Source organism: Dipodomys merriami, unplaced genomic scaffold (assembly GCF_024711535.1).
Source record: "Dipodomys merriami isolate MVZ:Mamm:240054 unplaced genomic scaffold, mDipMer1.0.p SCAF_2, whole genome shotgun sequence".
Classification (NCBI taxonomy): domain Eukaryota; kingdom Metazoa; phylum Chordata; class Mammalia; order Rodentia; family Heteromyidae; genus Dipodomys; species Dipodomys merriami.
In genome coordinates this window covers 48,913,746-48,928,798 of record NW_027203381.1, presented here as the reverse complement: position 1 = coordinate 48,928,798, position 15,053 = coordinate 48,913,746, and the positions used below count along the sequence as shown (strand labels likewise).

Below are 15,053 nucleotides of genomic sequence, written 5' to 3'. Positions count from 1 at the left end.
ACCTTGATCCTCTAGATCTCAGCTCCATGAGCAGCTAAAGATTACAGACAAGAGACTAGTGCTCAGCTTAGAAATAGCATTTTTTATTAACATAGTAGTCAAATTAAGAGGTTATATTGTGGCAGGATGAGCCTAATCCAATATGACCTAGGTCCTCTTATTCAGGAAGGGAGATGTAGGCACACAGACACCATGTGAAAACCGACACACACACACACAGAGGAGGGACACCTCATGATCACAGAAGCAAGGAATGGCACCATGCAGCCATTCACCAAGGGCACAGAGGATGGCTGGTGACACCAGCAAAATGTGGAACAGATTCCACTACAGCCTTCAGAAAGCATTACTTGACTGGCATCTCCATTTCAGTTTCCTGGTCCCTAATACTGTGAAGGGATGTTTCTGCTTTGAAGCTATCCCATTTGTGGTCTGTTGTTACAGCAACCCCACGAAAGGTGCACAGCCTGCAGGTATGGGGACCAGAAGTGGTCACTGAGCACACTGAGGTCAGCCCACCACTCTGACAAGCTCACCATCCTCTCAGATTGTCATCTGGAAGGGCCAGGTCAATACAGGATACTCAGGAAGAATGCCCACTGTGATCAGAACCTAACAATGACCAGTGTGAACCGGCAGAAGGGAACTGGCAAGTCCAGGTTTTCAAGCTCAATCTTAAACTGGTTCCTCTGTTCCTGTAGCTTTTGTCCCCTTTCACTGAAAACAGAATCCTTATTGCTACCACTTCTGCATTTACCCTAAACTCTGTATTTGAAGTCACATAAGGATATAGTCTACCCATGGGAAGTTGGAAGAAACCAACCAATTAAAATAAAAATCCCAAAGCCAGAGGCCCATGGCTCACAGTTGTAATCTTAGCTACTGAGAATGCTGAGATCTAGAAGATGACAGTTCAAAACCAGACCAAGCAGAAAATGCTGGTAAGACACTATCTCCAAATAACTAGCAGAATATAGCTAGAGGTGTGTAGCTCAAGTGGTAGCCAACCAAGCAAGCAAGCTGAGCATATAAGGCTTTGAGTTCAAATCCCATTACCAACACATACATGTGCACATGCATGTGTGCACACTCACATATGCACATATACACACACATATAATCCCATTGCAGGTACACCAATTCTTAGGTATTTATTCACTAATATTAAATATAATGAGGTAATAATCTATCTAATAATCCCATTTCAATAACTCACACCCATGATGACAGGGCCCAAGACCTGTCATACTGTGAAAGTCCCCTATTCCCCACTGAAGTATGGGTAGGTGCAAAGAAGTAGGAAAGAGACCACAGGGTCCTATTCCAAAACACACCTCAAGATGACAGCTTCTGTATAACAAAGAAAACCACCAATCTAAACAGGACAAAAAGATATACTCCCATCTTCTGGTTTGAAACTGTATGAGGTTCAAATCCTCACCAGCGCCATGAGTTTGCCCTCAGCACTTTAGACTTTTATCTCAAGTGTTCAGGACAGCATAGTGGGGGGGGGGGGGGAGCACTAATGAATGACCCAATTAGAAAAAAAAAGACCTTGAATAGCCAAAGCAATTCAAAACAAACAAAAAAATCCAAAATGCTGGTCATAGCTATAATAACAAAAACAGCTTGGTGCTGGATCAACGGAACAGACTAAAAGACATAGAAATAAAGTTATATACCTACAGTTATGTGATATTTGACAAGGGAGCCAAAGATATATGATGGAAGAAAGATAGCCTCTTCAATAATTGGTGTTGGGAAAACTGGATATCCATATGTAGAAAACTAAAACTGGATCCCTGTTTGTCACCATGCACCAATATCAACTCAAAGTGGATCAAAGACTTCAACATCAGACCTGGAATTTTGAAATTACTGAAAGATGGAGTAGGAAAAACAGTAGAACTTACAGGCATAAGTAGGATTTTTTAAAAAAGAAAAGAAAAGAAAGAAAAAGTCCCAGGGGCATAGTTAATAGGAGAGAAACTTGACAAATGGGATTGCATCAAAATAGAAAAGTTTCTGCACAGCAAAAGGCATAGTTATTAAACTAGATAGCCAGCCAGCAGACTGGGAGATCTTTACTAGCAATAGATCAAATAAAGGTCTATTATCTAAAACAAAAAATAGCCCCTCCCAAAGTTAATAAACCAATCACTAAATGGGCAAAGGAGCTAAGGGGACATTTATTAAAAGAAGAAGGAAGAATGGCAAATAGAAACATGAGGAAATGTTCAACATCCCTAACTATAAATGAAATGCAAATCAAAACAACTTTGAGATTCCATTTCACCCCAGTTATGCTGGCCAACATCATGAATTTGAACAACAAATGTTGATGGGGATATGGGGAAAAAGGAACCCTAGTGGTGGGAATGTAAACTAGGACAAACACTCTGGAAGGAGATTGGAGCTTCCTCAAAAAACTAAACATAGAATTTCCCTGTGACCCAGCCATACCACTCTTGGGCATCTACCCAGACCATTACAAGTCAGGATATAGTAAAGACACTTGCACATCCATATTCATTGTTATGTACTATGCACATAGACAAGTTATGTAAACAGCCCAGATGCCCTACAGATGAGTGGATTACTAAAATGTGGTACATATACACAATGGAATTTTACTCATCCATTAGAAAAAATAAGATTATGTCATTTGCTGGGAAATGGATGGACCTAGAACAAATCATGCTAAGTGAGGTAGTAAGCTAAGCTCAGAAAGACAAACGGTGCATGTTTTTTCTCATAAATGAAACCTATATCTAAAATATAACCTATAAGGACTCTAGGCATTCTAGATTACCTTTAAGGGAGGAACACAATGGTGTAACTATTCTCTGAACATTTAAAATACTATTTATTGAAACAAACAGGAAATGGAAACATGTTTCTTTTTGTTGTTGTTGTTGTTATTGGTGGTGGTGTTTGTTTTTGCTTTGGATTTTTGTTCTTCTGGGAGTGCCCAAGGAGGTTGGACTTTTTTTCTTCTGAGGGGCTCAGAAAGGGAGAGAGAAAAGGTGAGCAAACGCGATCCTGCTATTCAGTATACACTATGTGGGAAATGACCGGTGTATCTGGTGAGCAGGGATGGGAGAGGAAAACTGAAGGAAAGTAAAGGAAGGAGTAACATTGTCCAAAAAAAGAAATATTCTCATTACCTGACTTATGAAATGGTAGCCCCTCTGTATATCACCTTAGTAATAACAATAAAATTGTTTATATCTGTATTTTCCACCATTTGGATTAGAACTATATGAGGGCTCTAGCTCCCTCCCAGCCCCATATAGGTGCCCTTAGCACTTTAGACTCGTTATCTCAAGTCCTCAGGAAAGCACAGTGAGGGAAAGCACTCTCAGCAAATGGCACCCTGAGTTAGGATATAGACAGAACAGATTAAGAAACAGTGGCTGGAGGGAAAAGCAATCTTGTCACAGCACACTGCTTCATCATACCAACCTCATAAAATCTGTAATAAGTTCACCAGTTACCTCTCCTTATTTCTTCAGAAAACAGACATGTGGAACTAAAATATATGGCAAACTGGCCAGATTCAACCATAGAGAACTAGCCACTGGCTCTGAACGATGCTGTCTTAACTAACAAAACATAACATTATGTAGTCCTTTGTACCCTATAAATATATAAAATACTTACCCTCCAAGTCAGTGATCCATTTTGTGAAGACTCCCTAATAATTTTGAGATCCATCTCATTCCAAGCCAAGCCAAGTGCCAAGTGGTTCCTCTAAGACAAGATCAACAAAAAGCCGAAAATAAATGGTCATCAGCACAGTGGGAAATGGAAGAGTCTATCTGCTCATATCAACCATAAAGACAAGATCCATTTGGTTCAAGAACTTAATTGTGAAAGCAAACAGGTACATGAGAGCATGTTACTGTGCTTGGGGTATATGCCAGAAAGAAAAAGATTTAACCACACTAGAATTTAAGTCTCTGGGTGTCAAAAAAAGTGAAAAACTTCAAGACACAACCTGGAAGACACTTTACAGCATAAATGATATAGGCTTGGTGCTCTGAGCCTGCCTGTAAGAGCAAGGCTCTCACCACAACTAAGGAAGAAAAGTGGGCACCCACATACTTCACAAGAGGGCACAATTAGGTAAGAACACATGAAAAGATGCTCCCAACTCCAGTAGCCCATAGGAGAATGCAAACTAAAACTGTAAGCACAATCATTTCTTTCAGCACAATGCCAAAAAATTAGCCATCTGACCACAGTAGGATTGTCAAAGACATAAAATAATCAATATTCTCACAAACTTGATTACATTATAGCCACTGTGGAAAATGATTTGGTTTTACCTAGTAAAACTGTGCACACATAAACAACTTGAAAGACATTTGTCCAAAGAATATAATATATATATATAAATAATCAATTAGCATATAAAAAGATGCTCAATTATCACTAGTCATTGGGGAAATGCAAATTAAACTTCACACTAATATAAGAGAAATAAGGTTTGGTAAGGATGTGGAGAAATTAGAATGTGTGTACATTACTGGTAGGAATATAAAATGATACAATTACTATGGAAAATAGCATGACAGTTCCTCAATTTGGGGGGGAGGTGAAGAGTCCCAGTATTGGAGCTTGAACTCAGACTCTGGACTCTGTCTCTTAGTTTCTCACTCAAGGCTGATGCTCTACCATTTGAGTCATAGCTCTACTTGTGGCTTTTTGGTGGTTAACTAGAGATAAGAGACTCATGAATTTTCCTACCTAGGCTAGTTTTGAACCACAATCCTCATATCTCAGCCTCCTGAGTAACCAGTATTACAGGCTTGAACTACTGGCACATGGCCAAAGTTTCTCAAAATATTAAAATGAAAGCTACCATATGATCTAGTAATCCCAACTTGCAGGCACACACCCAGAAGGACTAGAAGTGGGACTCACTTGTACAACTATAGAAACATTCACAGTAGCAAAAAGATGGAAACAACCACATGCATCCATCAATGGGTGAATAAACAAAATATGTTATAAACATTCAATGAAGTATCATCCAACTTTTTAAATGATAGAAATTGTGTACATGCTATTACATGAATTAGTGACATTACTCTATGCAGAATAAGAGAAGCTCAACAATATAGCACCTGCCTGCCCAGCATGCCTGGGGCCTTGGATTCAATGACAAGCACCTTGCATTCCAAAGAAAACATACTATGATAACACTTAAAAAGTACCTAATGGCAAAGTAAGCCAGACCCAAAGAAACATAGGCTGCATGGTTTCCCTCATTTGTAATCATTAGAATGTGCCTATAAATCTACAAGTAAACCCAATGATTAGTAAAAGACAAATAATTACACTTGGACATGATTAATTAAACAGCAGTCTAAACATTCATATAGTGAGAACAAAGGAGGATATTCTTAGGAGAGGATGGCAAGGGCTCAATAGCTATATTATCATATAAAATGATGCTTATTGAAATGGAAACGAGGGTTTTTTATTGCACTGTTTGTGAGGTTTTTTCTTTTTCTTTTTTTAGTTTATTCCCTTTTGTTGCAGTTTATGATATCAGTACTCTTTTTCTTGTATATAAGTTTATCTGACTTGGGGAAGGAAAGAGAAGCACAGAATTGGTGGGACAAAGGGCAATTCAGCAGTGATGCTCACTAGACATTACATTGGAAATGAACTATACAACATGGGGAGGAGAGAAGACAGGAGGGGAAAACTGGGAGAGAGGAAGAGAGGAAGTGGCACTGTTCAAAAGAAAATGTGTTTATTACCTGACTTATGTAACTATAACCCTTCTGTACATCATCTTTACAATAAAATGGGGGGAAAAGTACCTAATGGACCAGGCACCAGTGACTTATGCCTGTAATTCTAGCTACTCAAGAGACTGAGATCTGAGGATCACAGTTCAAAGCCAGCCCAGGCAGGTAAGTCTGTGAGACTCTCATCTCCAATTAATCACAGAAAAAGCCATATGTGACACCGTGGCTTAAGTGGTAGAGCGCAAACCTTGAGCAAAAAGGAGCTCAAGGACAGCACCCACGCCCAGAATTCAAGCCCCAGGACTGGAAAAAAAAAGTACCTAATGCATTAGAGGAAAAAAAATCTAAAAGTTTAGGAATAAACATCAAAAGACATCTGACTCAGAGCTGAGTAAATAGTGCAGAAGCAGGGCAAGAGAGGAAAACCAGGTGAAGTTTTTAATCTAAGAATTTCCATCTTTTAATGTTTGAACTGGGTTGTTGACAATAAAGATCATGCTCTTAGGGGATGAAAAAAGTAAGTATCCCTTAAAGAAGAAAATCAGGAGCTACAAAAGCATTAAAGGTTTTTCTAGAAAGCACTGATAGATATTAAGTCCTCTCTCAAAAGGAACTTCTGGAAAATGCATTATTACATCAGTAGAGGAAAATGCAATCTGGCAGAGTAAGACAGAAAAAGAATACCAGACAAGAAACCAGAAACCTGACAGCTAGTAGCATGCACCCTGTAAGCAGTGGAGGATCAGGCAGCTCATAACCCTGGTGTGAGATTCAGCTGTCACTAGCTTGGTGACTTAGGGAAGGTTCACTAGCCACTCTGAGCTTCAGTTTCCTGAGCTTTAAAGTAGATATACAGCTGGGTGCCACTGGCTCATGCCTGTAATCAGAGGAGGTTGAGATCTGAGAATCTCAGTTCAAAGCCAGCCCAGGCAGAAAAATCCATAAAATTCTTTTGTTTGTTTGTTTTAATTTTATTGTAAACGTAATGTACAGAGGGGTTACAAAAGGAAATGAGCTCATTTCCTTTTGAACAGGGTCACCCCCTCCCTCATTCTCTGCCCATTTTTCCACTCCCAACTTTCCTCCCTACAAAGTTGTGTAGTTCATTTCCAACATAGTGTCTAGTAGGTTTCAATGCTGAATTGGTTCACCCTTTGTCCCACCATTTCTGTGCTTCACCTTCCCTCTCCAAATCAGATAAACATATATACGATAAAGGGTACAGAAATTATAAACAGTGAGATTCTTATGTCCAATTAACCAACAAAAAGCCAGAAGTGGAGGAGTAGCTCAAGAAGTAGAGCAATAGCTTTGAGCAAAAAGAGATCAGGGATAGTGCCCAGATCCTAAGTTCAAACCCTAGTACTGGTACAAAAAAAAAAGACGTGGAAGCACCTAGCACCCATTGGTACATAATAAGTATTTATGCCTTGGATCTCAGCCTCCCCACTATGCATGTTAGAAGAAATAAATGAAGTCTCAATTTATCTCATTGTGATAGGCAGAATAATTTCCCAATCCCAAATGTCCAAGTCCTCAGTCCACAGAATGATAAAAAGAATGAGGGCTAGTGAAGTACCTTAACACAGAAAGATTATTGTGGATTATCCAGGTGGACCCCATGTAATCACAAGGGTCTTAAAAATGCAGAAGGTATCAGGAGAGGCATCAGAGAAATGACAGTGAGAGGACATCTTAGTCTGTCATGATAAATTGGCAGGTAACAGAGAGGGTTATTCAAGAAATCCAAGCCAGGCACTGGTGGCTCACGCCTGTAATCCTAGCTACTCAGGAGGCTGAGATCTCAGGACCATGGTTCAAAGCTAGCCCGGGCAAGAAAGTCCATGAGACTCTTATCTCCAATTAACCACCAGAAAACTGGAAGTGGTGCTGTGGCTCAAGTGGTTGAAAACTGGCCTTGAGCTGAAGAGCTCAGGGACAGCACCCAGGCCCAGACTTCTAGCCCCACAACCAACAAAAACAAAACAAAATGAAAGAAATCCAGCCATCCCATAAATGCTAAAGGTCAGGGTAGGTTCTTACCTGCAGTCCTCAAGAAGGAACTCCATCTCATAGAAACCCCATTTACCAACAAGACCCACTCCAGACTACTGGACCACCGAAGTATGACACAAGCCAAGTGCTGGTGGCTTGCACCTGTAATCATCGCTACTCAGGAGACTAAGACCTGAGCATCGAAGTTCAAAGCTAGCCTGAGCAGAAAAGTCCATCAGACTCTTATCTCCAAAGTGAAAGAGCCAAGCAAGAGTATGAGGCCCTGAGTTAAAGACCTGGTATCATTTAAGAAAAAAAATATGACACAATGGATTAGCACAGTTACAAGCTACAAGGTACGTAGTAATTGGTTAAAGAGTTCACTAAAAACTAACATCTACCAGTAGTAAGACCAATGATGCTTAGGGCTGGACCTATACTGTGCTGAGAAGTACAAAGAAGAACTTCAAACAAAAAAGAAAGAAAACAAAAATTAAGACACAACATACCAGTACAATATGTGATTGCCCTTGACAATTCATTTATGTGTCCTCCATATATACATGTGGAATATAATTTTAAAAGCTTTAAACTTCCTAAACTGCTGCAACAATGTTTTTACCAAAGAACAGGAAACTACCCAGAAATTCAATCTAGTCTATCCACCCAGAGAAGCTTAAAAGCAATTTACTCCATCTTCCCAAATGTTTAAAGTAACTTGAGTTGCCTAATAAGCAAACTTTACAAAGCCATTCTTCCAACCTGCCTGAACACCTCTACCACCCTAAGATTGTTGGTCCAGATCAGAGCTGGCTTCCACCTGCCTGGAGATAGCTGTGGGTTCAGTGAGGGTGAAGGTCTACACTGTGTTAGAGCTCCTGAAGAAACAAAGGCAGCTCTGAACAAAGTGGAGGGAGCAAGGACTCTCTGGGAGACACTGATAACTGCTTTTTAGCAGCTCCCTTGAGATCTCCCCAGGCAAGAGAACGCCCACCTCTTGGCTCAGCCATGAAGCCCTGCCCTAGCCTCCAGCTGCCTCAAGCCAGCTTGTTTCAAAAGCCATTTAACTCTCCATTAACTTGATTTGATGAGTTCCTGGACAGCCACCAAATGCAATGAGAAATAAACTCTCAAACAGCAAGCACATCATAATTTAACCATATCCATTAACTGTACTGCATGACACAAAGTAAATCAGTTGTTTTCTTCTTTTCCCTCCCATCCTTCCTGGTCTGTGTGTGTATTCGTGGGTGCTTAGCCACAGTCCTCTCTTCAACTGTCATTCCATTTATTTCTCCTAACCCATAATCTCTTACCCAGTTGAAGATTGTGAATGCTATGCATGTAATTTTTGTCCTGGAAAAGCAGCCAGTTCCCTCTATTAATGAATCCAATTGAAACCCATCCTTTAAACATTCTCTAGTCTTAACAATGGAATCAAAGGTACTTGCTATTCTAAGCAATTTATTTGCAGTTAGGAAAGCAGCTGAAACAAAGAACACTGATGAGTGACTGAAACAAGAGTGTCCTCATTAATTCTACATGGAAGGCAGGGAAGGGACAGCCAGACACAATTATTCCTGGGTAATTAACACCACTGTAATTAACCAGGGTCCTGTCCACACCTCTGACCTCAGGCAGACAGCTCTCAAACCCCCTCCATTCATCTCACTTCAAAACATTCATCATGCATGGGGCTCTGCAGTAAGAATTGCACTCAACAGGACTAAGGGAATCCTTGGTCATACCACCTAGCTCTTTAAGGCTCTGGAACTGCCCTTTGTAGAAGAAGGTAGTGTAGGGTTGTTTTGTGGAAAGAGCACTGAATTTGTGGTGAAAAGACCTAAAAAGCAAGAGGACTGATTTTGTGTTCGCTTGTTTTGTAAGTAGTTATACAAAGGGGTTTCAATTCCACAGGTCAGATTATAACACATTTTAACCAATGTCACGCTTCCATTGTCCTCCCTCATCTTTCTCAATCCCATCCATACCTCCGAGGTTCACTTTCCAACTCAATTCAATGAGTTTATACAAAAAGGAAGACCACACTGTCCCAGCCTTAACAGACTACTAGCAGTTTATCACTTCCTCAATAAATTATCTAAGATTATGTTTCTTAATCTCCTTGAGCCTGAGAGCATCTTCTGATTAGGATGATAAACAATCAGCAATCAGCTAATCTCACAGGGCTATTAAGTACAAATAACCACTATCTAGTTTCTCAAGGATGTCTCCAAGTTTAAGGGGATTATGGAGAGCCCAACACTTCAGGAGAGTTACAACTAGAGCAGGCTGAAGAGTCCCAACACAAGGAAATTACATTTAAGGAGCTGGGAATGCTAATTATCTCACAGTAGAAATATATCAAGTTATATACTTAGCTCCATAAGTATGCAAAAATATATATCAATTTTTAAAAATTGAGGCTAAGGAGCACCAAACTGATTTCAATTTGTTTATATTAAGTATTGCTGTTTAAAAAACAAACAAACAACAACAACAAAAAAAACAGGTACCAGTGGACCAGTGGCTCACGCCTATAAGACAGACAGGGCAGGAAATTTCATGAGACTCTTATTTCCAATTAACCACCAAAAAGCAGAAAGTAGAAATGTGGCTCAATTGGTAAAGCAACAGTCTTGAGTGAAAAAAAGCTCTAATAAGGTGGAGTACACAGACTCTGAATTCAAGTCCCAGTACCACCTTCAAAAAAATAATTTAAAAAAAGGCTGGATTTTGATTAAAATGCACAATATAAAACTATCTTTATTTCTACTGTTACTAATGGGGCATGAGTGAAAAGGGGGAGGGGAGAAAGTGTGGAAGGGAGAGAAGGGAGAAAGGAAAAGGTACTAGGACAGAGATCAAAGTATGCTATCTTTATGCAACCCACCAAACACTGTTTGGAAAGGCAGGGGAGGAGAGAAAGAGACTCTAGGAATGTAGCAGAGGGAGGAAACTGTCCAGAGTGGAATGTTGTGAGAATACAGTCGCAAGAAACAGAGAAGCCACATTTTGAGTCTTCATTGGAGAGCTGGTGGCTGCAGGTAGACTCCTGTCTCAAAAGACTTACAGCCCCTGGAATACACTTCACACTGTTAGAATATTGGGCCATGACAACAGGAGAGTATACCAACAAACCCGATCAACTCCAATGGAGAACTGAAGTGGGACATCATGGTGACCAAAAGAGAGTCTGGAGGCATGAGACATGTGTAATGGTGCCTGAACTGGCCCAGGCCTATATAGGGGCAGGGGCAGAGGGCAGGGTCACAAGAAACTAGAGAGTCTCATGAGTTCAAGGACAGGACTGGCAGGTCCAGTAACTTATCTTCCAAGTCCCCACCCCTGCCTCTAGGTATCCAGATATATCCATTACCTTGGGGGTGGGACTTCACCTTCCTCTACCATGAAGACAAGATAGAGCCAGTTAAATCCAATTCCCTATCACCTACCACAAGGCCAGGATGGCACCAGTTAGACCCAGTATCCTTACTTCAGTACCCTGCACATATCTATGGAATTATCACAATAAAACCTCCCTGAACTATTAATGGATGCTAATAAAAAGAAAAATCTATCTCTCTACTAACCAACTACAAAGACATTTGCCTCCAAAATCACTGGACAGAACAGGCCAGAGACATGAACGTGTTTTACGAGGAGACATCAGTGTTGTAATTGCCATGAGAAAGGAAGCATGACTCTCCTTTCTCTTCAGTTTCTCCCACAGAGACCTTCTGGCCAACCTCTCTCTCTGCACTTAGGTGAACACACACACCTCCCTTGAGCCCAGGGCTGATGAGTAGTTCACCTTGTCCCTGACCTTGACAGGAATGTGTTCATTGCCTAGGCCTGCCATTTCCTCAGGGGGATCAAACCATATGCATTATGTATTTTTCCTATATGGACTCATGATAAAGCTTAATTTGCACAGTAAGAAATGAAGAATACTAATAATAAAACATTAATAGTTATTTAAAATTTATCAAATGGAATATTGGTGACAATTTGGGAAAAATTCCTTCTTAACACAGGAAAACCCACCCCAGCACCAAATCCTAGAAGCCATTAGAGAAAGCCCATTTATAGATTAGCAAAACACCTTCTGCACTGACCATCACTGCACACATACCCACCATGCTTGGAGAACATGCTTTTATAAGCTTCCTAGAGGAGGAGTTTCCTGCCCACTCCTTACTACAGCCTTCACCCCTCCACTGTCCTTATATCGGAGTATGATTTTGCAGATAAACATGTGACATGCACCCCAATATACACAGGCTCCAGTCTGCCTACAGCCCTCTCTGCATGAAGTAGACTCACTTTCTGCTGCTCAAACTATTGTTTTGGTTTTTTCACTCTGTTGAGTCTAGCTTGCACATATTATTATAGAATGAAAGTTAGTACTGTGTGCACCTCCCTTTCAACACTCAAAACAGCACACACATTCAGCTTTTATAAACCCACCAGGGAGGTCAGACCTGATTTTAAAAGGCAGTTAGTTCTTAGGGCTGGGCCATAGCTCAATAGTAGAGTGTTTGCCCAACATGCCCAAAGTCCTGGGTTCCAACCTAACCACTGCAGAAAAGATATTTCTATACAGAGAAGAGAAGGGAGGCGCAAAAGCTAAAGTTTCAATTTCCATCCTGAAAGCAAAAGATATGCCATGTCTTCACTGCAAATCAAGGCATCAACTACACCTGTACATGTAGGCTTTGAATTATTCATGCTCCTTGGAAAACATTTCTTAAACTATCAAAAGACACCACCTCAAAAAGCACACTGAAAGTCTGCAGATTTATAGATATATAAAAAATACATATAAAACATGATTTTGCAAGAGAAGACAGAAATCACCCACTCATTCTTTGAGTTTCTTAGTACATGTAAACTGAGAATAAAAATGCATCATTAAATGCTCATAAATCCAAAAAATTACTATACAGAAATATACAATATATACAGAAACTAAGACAATGATGTTGTCTTATAGGAAATGATTAATGAATATATATATTTTTTTAAAGTCTGTATTAGTCAGCTTAGAGTGTGAGGAAAAAAAAGGTTCCTCCACTTTCCAGGGAACTGTCTACCCCAGAGAGGAAAGGCTTGCTATGTAGAGACAGAGATCAGGCCACACACTTTTACAGGAAATGATGTTGGCTACTAAATTATTGATTAAACTGTTGTTTCTTGAATAGTACTGGAGAAATGAAAAAAGTTAAACATTTATTAAACATGTATTGTGGTGCTGGGATGGATTTGTGTATTCTTTTGACTGACTCCAGTAAGATAACAGCCACCTAAACCAAACTCTTTTTTTCTTTATTGTGCTAAAATGGCCCCCAAAAGACAACACTTAGATAGGCAGCATACTGTTGAGACAGAGCTACAGATGGTATGGCTAAGATCTTGATTCAGTAGCAGACTTTCTGGAGCCCTGCAGTCTTAGTTCTGATCAGCTCTTAATTTGGTCCAGGGCTAGTTCCCTCCCCTCTGCACATCATGGGACCCTACCCCAGTACTCAGCAAGTGGCCTATATCATCCAGCACTTAAATCCTCTAAGCCATCCTCATAAGCCTGAAACAAACTGGGAGAAATATTCCAGAAACCTGGTTGTCCTCACTTCAGTTATCTGCTTGGCATCTCCTGTGGTTTCTGCTTATGTCACCTGCTGTCAATTATATCCTGAAGAGAGTTCCAAGTAGTGTACTATGTCATCATCTCACCCATCACATGGCCAGACATTCCCCTAAGTGACACATAGGTATCTATTAACCATCCAGAAGACATTTAAATCAGCCCATCTTTGTAAAATGTTCATGCTGAGTGTGAGGAATACTCCAAAAAGCTGTTTCCATTAGTCTAGTCTTGCTCAAGTCCTACTAAGGTAGGAAATATTTTGGACATGAAGTATATTAGGGTTTGATCAAGGAAATTCTTTTTCTTTTCCTTTCTCTCTCTCTCTCTCTTTTTTTTTTTTTTTTTGGTATGTATGTGTGTATACCGGGGCTTGAATTCAGGGTCTGAATGCTGTCCCTTAGCTGTTCTGCTCAAGGCTGGCACTCTATCACTTGAGACAGAGCTCTATTTCTTGCTTTTTTGCTGGTTAATTGGAGATAAGAATCTCACAGACTTTAATGCCCAAGCTGGCTTCAAACCATGATCCTCATATTTCAGCCTCCTGAGTAGCTAGAATTACAGGCATGAACCACAGGTGCCCAGCTTCATTTCTTTGAAGATTCACAGTCCCATTTTAACAGCTCTGAAATCACGTTGCTGGTCATCATAATCTGTGGCCTGGCATGATTTCATTGGCAACATGATTTATTTTCTCTTAGTGACAGAACTTCTAATCAGTGGCAGAGTTGGTGAAAAATGGTTTATTCCCACAAGCAGTGGATCCCAGACTGTTCTGACACAGGATTATTAAACACTATGGATGGAATCTCTGTCTTCTTTATTCCTTTATCTTGCACAGATAGAGCCTCCAATATATACTAGTAGACACACTTATACAATGTGCACATATGCCCCCACACACACACCTTAATTCTCCCCGAGTTTCTTTGGGAAAGCAAAAGGTGTTTTCAGGAAGAAGATGAAGTATCTGCTTAGCTCCCTTTACTCACTGCTGCTCGTTGGTACATGGATCGGCTGACTGCTGAGATGTGTCATCTGGGAAAAGATACCCACTCCCTCTGAGGTCGGCTTTTCTCACCTGGAACTGCCCAGCAGAGCTCACTGGGTTATTCTGAAGATGACACAAAGAGAAGTACTTAGGCCACTGAGAACCTTTGCTGGATACTCCGGAGACAGTCAGCAAGAGGCTCTAAGTGGGCTTTTCCCTTAAAGTTCCCAAGATACACCTCCTTTCACCAATTTCCACCCAAACCCTATTCAACATCCCCAGGAGAATTTCCAAGATACAGTGTGTACAGAAAGACTATTTTAGGCTGGAGGACTTCCTTTTACCATTTTTCCTATTGTTGAAAACACTATCTTGACCAAGATGGTTAAAAGTGGAAGGCAGAAGGGACTGTTTCAAAACCAACCCACATTCTAACAAGGGTTCCTATCCCATTAGAGGAATACGTGAACCAAACACAAGCAGTACAAATTCCCACAAAGCTTGAAGTGTTCTTTAGGTGAGCAACAGGGAAAAATTGCAGAAGACATGAAAAAACAAAGTAAGGAGATGGAGTCAAGTTTGATGAGTGCCAAGTTCAAATGAACCAGAGACAAAAGCCTTCATGAACACTCTAGAATCTGACCTCTGGTTTGTTTTG

At 40.4% G+C, this 15,053-nt stretch overlaps 1 protein-coding gene across 11 annotated transcripts in view; it reads right to left on the bottom strand.

The window, feature by feature from the left end:
• Mtcl1 (microtubule crosslinking factor 1) overlaps positions 1-15,053 on the bottom strand; it is a 132,754-nt gene that overhangs the window by 93,822 nt on the left and 23,879 nt on the right. For 5 of the 11 annotated variants that reach the window (XM_070029576.1, XM_070029569.1, XM_070029575.1 and 2 more), the window contains exon 4: positions 3,664-3,753. The exons of the other annotated variants lie outside the window; for them this stretch is intronic. In XM_070029576.1, coding sequence (XP_069885677.1) covers positions 3,664-3,753 — 90 coding nt within the window. The remainder of the gene's footprint in view (positions 1-3,663; positions 3,754-15,053) is intronic. 11 annotated transcript variants of the gene reach the window in all.